Below are 6,559 nucleotides of genomic sequence, written 5' to 3'. Positions count from 1 at the left end.
GGGGTAAATGGGTTAATTATAAAGGGGTGGCATGGATGGTAAATAGGGAGTGGCATGGTTGTAATAAGGGAGTGGCAAAGGTGTAAATAAGGAGTGTCAGGATTGTAAATAAGGAGGAAGCTGGAGTAAGGAGCAAGTTCCTTAAGCTGAAGGCACGCGGGGCGTGCCTAATTATACTCGGGGCGTGCCTTGGCTGATGAGCTCTTTTCTAGATCAGTATTCACTCTACGCGGGGCGTGGGCGTGCCTTGGCTGATGAGCTCCTCTCTGGATCAGTGCTCACTCTACGCGGGGCGTGCCTTGGCTGATGAACTCTTCTCCAGATCATTTCTTCTTATACGCGGAGCGTGTTTTCCCTCTACACGGAGCGTGCCTAATCCAAGCCCTGCGTAGATGACCTCCTGAACTTCTCTTTGGATCAAACTCTCAAGTACGCGGAGCGTGTAATAAGCCACTCGGAGCGTGCCCCACATATTGTGTGGCACAGGTTGACCTCCTTGCTCGCTTGTTGCTCGTGCTAGATTCTTCCTCCGACTTCCCTCGTCTGGACCCGATCCAAGGGAAAGATGCCCCGCATCAACATACATATCTTACCATTTATTGATCAATTCAATTAGCAAATTATGGTTACCAGGTTCGAACCTACATCAAATTCAATCAAAAAGTTAATTTAATCAACAACTTAAACTCGTAGTTAAGAACCAAAAATAACATTTATCATTATCATTGACATTATAAGTGTGAAACTATTGAAATTTCAGCTATGATTTTGATGTTGTCAAAGACCAAGCAATTCGATAAATTCTTTCAAGTTCTAGAGTGTCAAATTTTTATGTTTTCAGATCTATTTGAATTGGAAACAGACCTACAGTCAAAACACATATCTACAGTATGCCCCCCACTACCTTTTCGCCAAATTAATTGGGGGCCTCAATATCGTGATTTAGTGTTATTTCTGAATTAATTTGTATTTTCCTTTTTAGTTTTTCTCGTCTAATTAGGATTCTATTTTTTATGCCTTTTCGGATTCTAATTCAACATTTTAGTTATTTAAAAGCTTGTTATGGTTGTAAGAAGAAAGTTTTATGAATTAATAAAATTGGTATTTTCGAATTACCAAAGTTTTAGAAAATTTTAGAAGTTTCTAGTAGGTATTCATGTGTCAACTCAACTATTAGATAGTAAATGTGTTTTTATTATTCCTATACCTCTGATATTCTTAGAATCAACACATTTATAACACCCTAGTTTTTTGAAATTCAACCAAATCAATAAACTACTAGCAAAACTGATTAATTTTGAGCTTATGTTTGAGACATTCATATGTTTAATTTATATATCAGCAAAACCCTTTAATATTTTAACTTTTTTAATTTGTAATTTTCCTATATCTTTATGAACACATGTTGTGCATTTTCCTATTCAACTATATCTTAATAAACTAATCTCTGTTCACCAAAAAAACAATAAACTAATCTCTCTCCATAAAAAACAATGCTTTTAAACTTTCTATTTGTTTATTTATTTATCAGCACATGGTTTCAGGTTTTTATTTTTTTTTATGCTTTGAGAAATATGCCAAATTGTCATGTAGTGGCCAATTGGTGACTTTCAATTCACATTGTGTTATTCTTTTATTTTTTATGTCTAAGTTCTCATCTATAAATTGATGACAGATGACCCAATCCCATTCTTAAAACCAGATTAATACCCTAAAAAGTAGCAGCAAAAATGGCAGTTCAGACACCAACAACCCCAGACCAAGATATTCTTCGTGGTTGTTTGAAAAACCTTCCACGCAGTTTTTGGGGTCAAACCTTTGCTTCACTTTCCCCACATGATTCGGTATATATCTAAGTTTTTCCACTCTATTTTCAATTAATTACCAGTTATATGTAGTTTCCTTCACATTTACACCTAAGCTTTTAATGATTTCTTAAACATTCCAAATGTTATTTTCAATTTGTTGAACCGCTACTGGCAGTTTCAACAAATTGAGGTAACAGAAATACGGTTTTAAGCAAGTTAAAGTAAAAATAAAAATTGGGTGAAAAAAAATTGTTTAGAAAGTTTGTGGATCATTAGATATTTAAGTACAAATTTGAGAGATTAAGTATGTATTATAACATATATCTAGTGCTTTTTGTTTATGATAATCACATTTATGACCCATAAATTATAGGGCTATTTATAGTGTAAGAATATTCTCATATATAAGTTCTTATATTATATTTTATATCGTGTGACATATGTTGATTTCACAGGAATTAGAATCACACATGAAAGAGGTGGAAATACTGAAAGTTAAAGTGAAGAATATGTTACTTCAGTCTAGAGAAGACTTAACACATAATATTCAGTTCATTAATTTATTATGTCGTCTTGGTGTATCCTATCACTTCGATGATGAAATTGATGAACAACTCAATGACATTTTCACTATGCTCCCTAAACTCTTGGAAGATAATGACTATGATCTCGGTACTTTGGCAAATTTATTTCGAGTCTTAAGGCAATACGGATACAAAATGACATGCGGTAAATACTTATTCATTATAATAACAAGTATAAATATAATAATATTTTTATACGCTTATTAGTGATACATCTATATGGACACACTGATATATATGGAAGGAATACATTTTGACTTAATTATGAACATACAAAATTAGATGTGTTTGAGAAGTTCAAAGATGGAGATGGAGAATTCAAGGAAGGAATTGCTAATGATGTTAAAGGTATTCTCTGCTTGTATGAAGCATGTTTTTTGGCGATTCCTGGGGAAGATATATTAGATGAAGCCCTTGCTTTCACAAGGAAGCATCTTGAAATTTTAGTTGAAAATTCAAGTCCCCATCTTCAGAAATTTATAAGGAATAGTTTGATGTACCCATCCCACCGCACCATGGAAAGAATTGATGCTTTACATTATATATCTTTTTATGATGAAGATGAGTCTGCTGATGAAACTCTTCTCAATTTTTCCAAGTTGGATTATAATGGACTCCAATTACTATACAGAAAAGAGTTAGCTTTAATTTCCAAGTAAGTAGTTATCCTATTTCAAATTTTTCTTTGAGTTTGTTATCAATATTGAAAATGTTATATATTATTTTTGTAGGTGGTGGAATGATTTAAATGTTGTGGAAAACATTCCCTACGCTAGAGATAGACTTGTAGAGACATATACATGGGTTGTCGGATCTGTTTTTGAGCCACAATACAGTATTGCTCGGATATTTGTATACAAGTTCATAGCATTGGTAGCAACAATGGATGATACTTATGATTCATATGGTACCATTGATGAAATTCGAATTCTCACTGATGCACTACAGAGGTAAAAGTGATCTTTGTAAATTATACTTTGATTGGGAACAATTTTCACAATTGCTCTTTATTTTAGATGTTATGAATGGAATGGAATCCGATTTGATTATGCGGAAAGAAAATTATGATCTAACTGAAAATAAAATATTTACATGATTTTGTAACAACTCTCGGATCTTTGCTTCTACATTTCTATATTGATGTTCATATATATATATATATATATATATATATATATATATATATATATATATATATATAGTTTAATATATGGATCTTAAATTTTTGAGTTTGCATCTCTAACTCGACTATCAATATATAATTTATATGTTTTCTTTTTTTAATTTCAGGTTTACTATAGATGCGGTTGATGAACTACCAGAGTATATGAAATTTCTTTACAGAGTTTTATTTGATTTTATTGAGAAGAGTGACACTCAAGAATACTCTTACAAAACTACTTTTGTCAAGGAAATGGTATATATATTATATATTTATAAGTTTAAGGGAAAAACACACAAATAAACTCTATGGTTTGAGCCATTTTTAAACATAAAATATGTGGTTTAAAAGTTTGCAAACAAGTAGTAAAGACAATATAAAAATGTTAACACCGTTAGAAAAAACAAATTTTCAAATTAAAAATAAAAACACAAAATTACCCTTTGACAATTTGACCAAAACATGTCAGGTCTACTCTATATAATGGTGTTAACATTTTTTTTTTCTTCTTTTCCTAATGGAATAAAGTTAGCTGTTTGCTAACTTTTAATAGCTCAAACAAAAAGTTCTATTTTTATACTTTTTCCTAAGTTTAATGTAACGTAAATAATATTTCAAATAATTTTCTATTTGTCACTCTTTGGTCAAGAAATTTATTAAATTAGGGTAAAGGGTGGAGAATCTGCTTAAATTTACTATTCATTTTTAATTGAACATGCTTCTCTTTAATTCACAACTCAATTTTGTTTTTCAATTTCTACATATAAATGATATCATGTATTTAAAGTCATTAATAACCCATTCCAAATAAATAACGTACATTTTGACGAAAATAAGCATTATAAAGTGATAAAAGAGTGTTTTGTTTTTTTTGAGAAATTGCTTGTAATTTCATTAGATGAAAAAAAGAAGTACAACAAGCATAATGTAAGGAATAAAACTTTACACAATTACAGACAAATACAATATCCACGAAGGGATGAAAATGACTACAAAGGGCAAAAAGAACCCATAAAAGGGTGTTAGATATATAGTAGGATCAATTTTTTCTTTTGTTTTTTTAGTGTTATTAATTTTTTTTTTAAATATAAGAACCTATATTTTACGGAATGTACAGGGAATATATATATATATATATATATATATATATATATATATATATATATATATATATATATATATATATATATATCGATTGAAGCTGAGACGATACAGTAGCAATGATCCTAGAATCCCAACTAAGTTGGCACGCCAAGAGCACGCACTGAAAACCTGATATTATTAAAAATAAAATAAAATAATGTAACACAGGGGAAACCGAAAAACAAAGTAACAAAATAAAATAACAATAAAAAGCAAAAAAACAAATAAATCAACGAAATCTAAAGTGACCAACATTACAGATATCATCAAAAAGCAGTGATATACAAGGGTACTACTATATTCTTTTATGATTTGAAGTTTTGTTTCTACCTTTCCCTTTTAATATATTTGGATTCTTGGTAGTTTAAAGTGGTTTATCTCTAATATTAACGTAGTTGGGATTAGTGCTTCACCACAGCTTTTATTACCCGTGTTTATACAAAATATATATTAATGAACTAATTACCAGATACAAGAATTGGCTACAAGCTACCAATTGGAGAGGACATGGAATACAGGTAGAAAAGCACCCTCCTTCGATGAGTATATCAAAACTGGAAAAGTCACAGGCGGTTATGACGGTACTGCAGCAGCATTCCTTTTTGGAATGGAAAATATGGGCATGAATGAAATTTCGTGGATTCGAAATAATCCAGAAATTGATGTTGGTGCCTCATTATATCTTCGTTTAATGAATGACATTGATGGAGTATTAACGGTATGTTAGATTATTATTAGTATAATTTTTAAATTGTTGTCAACAATATTATTGTTAATGATACTAAGAACTATTTTACATAAAACTTTAAATTGATATGTAAAGCACAATGTAGTCCTCTCAAACATAGACCATGAAAATATATTACCCAGTTTGTCAGGATTCGAACGCTCAACTGCTTGGTCCAAAAGACTCTGGTAACATATTATGAAACCAATTGAATTAAACATCCAAGCTAATAGTTAAGGCTGAACAATAGATCTTTCATTAATATCTGACATAAATAACCCTTTATGTCCTATGTGGAAAATAATGGGATACTTAGACAAGTTGACGAGCGTATCACTTTAAGCGAAATGTGAGAGAAAACAAGCTACTGTAAATAACTTTAGGAGGACAATAGATCACTTCAAATAAACTAATACTAATGAAGTCAATTGGTTACTCTAATCAATAATTGGTTGTTTCCAATGTTGGAGGGTGAAATTTCGGCCTTTATGGCAAACTTAAAGGACTAAGTACTAATTAAGACTAATTTTAGTTATTGTGTCACACATATGTATATGAATGAATGAATTTGTAAAATTATGCTTTAATAAAATTTGTATATTTTGATTTAATGAATATAAAATTTATATTTGAAGGATGAGACGAATAGAGGAGAATTTCCTAAAGCTATTGATTGTTATACTATACAATATGGTGTGTCACAAGATGAGGCGATTAAAGCTATTCAAATAATACTTGAATATAAATGGAAGGAAATGAATGAAGATTTGTTGAAACCAACTACGGTGCCAAAGATATTGCTCAAGTACACTTTAAACTATGCTCGCATGAGTATTCTTTTCTACCAAGGGACCGATTTATTTACTTATGGACACAACATGAAAGAACTTGTTCCATCATTGTTCATTAATTCACTTCGAATGTAATATCAACATATTTCTCTTTTAGCTTATTGTGGACAAGTTCATGAAAACAAGTGGTTTGGTTTGTAATGGAACTTTTATTTTCTTTTTTTTGAATAAAATGCTGGGACGCGGCTGAGGATCCAGACATCCCAACTAGGTCGGCACCCCCGGAAGCCTTAGCCAACCCGAATATTATTAAAAAATGAAAGAATTACAGAGGAAGAGTTAAA

At 30.9% G+C, this 6,559-nt stretch overlaps 1 protein-coding gene across 1 annotated transcript; it reads left to right on the top strand.

Annotated features, from left to right (window-relative positions):
* Positions 1 to 1,730: 1,730 nt before the first annotated feature.
* LOC136204013 (terpene synthase 5-like) lies at positions 1,731 to 6,350 on the top strand. Its single transcript, XM_065995216.1, has 7 exons — positions 1,731 to 1,844; positions 2,264 to 2,537; positions 2,675 to 3,047; positions 3,124 to 3,342; positions 3,683 to 3,809; positions 5,167 to 5,415; positions 6,060 to 6,350. The coding sequence occupies exons 1-7, from the start codon at positions 1,731 to 1,733 to the stop codon at positions 6,348 to 6,350; spliced, it is 1,647 nt and encodes a 548-aa protein (XP_065851288.1).
* The last annotated feature ends 209 nt before the right edge of the window (positions 6,351 to 6,559 follow it).

The sequence above is a fragment of the Euphorbia lathyris genome, chromosome 8, assembly GCF_963576675.1.
Source record: "Euphorbia lathyris chromosome 8, ddEupLath1.1, whole genome shotgun sequence".
Taxonomy (NCBI): Eukaryota; Viridiplantae; Streptophyta; class Magnoliopsida; order Malpighiales; family Euphorbiaceae; genus Euphorbia; species Euphorbia lathyris.
This window is presented reverse-complemented; position numbering and strand designations above follow the sequence as displayed.

What these genes read in the sequence shown, in the direction of transcription:
- LOC136204013 (XM_065995216.1), top strand. Translation starts at nt 1,731, where the DNA reads ATGGCAGTTCAGACACCAACAACCCCAGACCAAGATATTCTTCGTGGT. An exon ending in CACTTTCCCCACATGATTCG is followed by an intron (nt 1,845 to 2,263) that starts GTATATATCTAA and finishes TTGATTTCACAG; the next exon opens with GAATTAGAATCACACATGAA. An exon ending in ACATTGATGGAGTATTAACG is followed by an intron (nt 5,416 to 6,059) that starts GTATGTTAGATT and finishes TTATATTTGAAG; the next exon opens with GATGAGACGAATAGAGGAGA.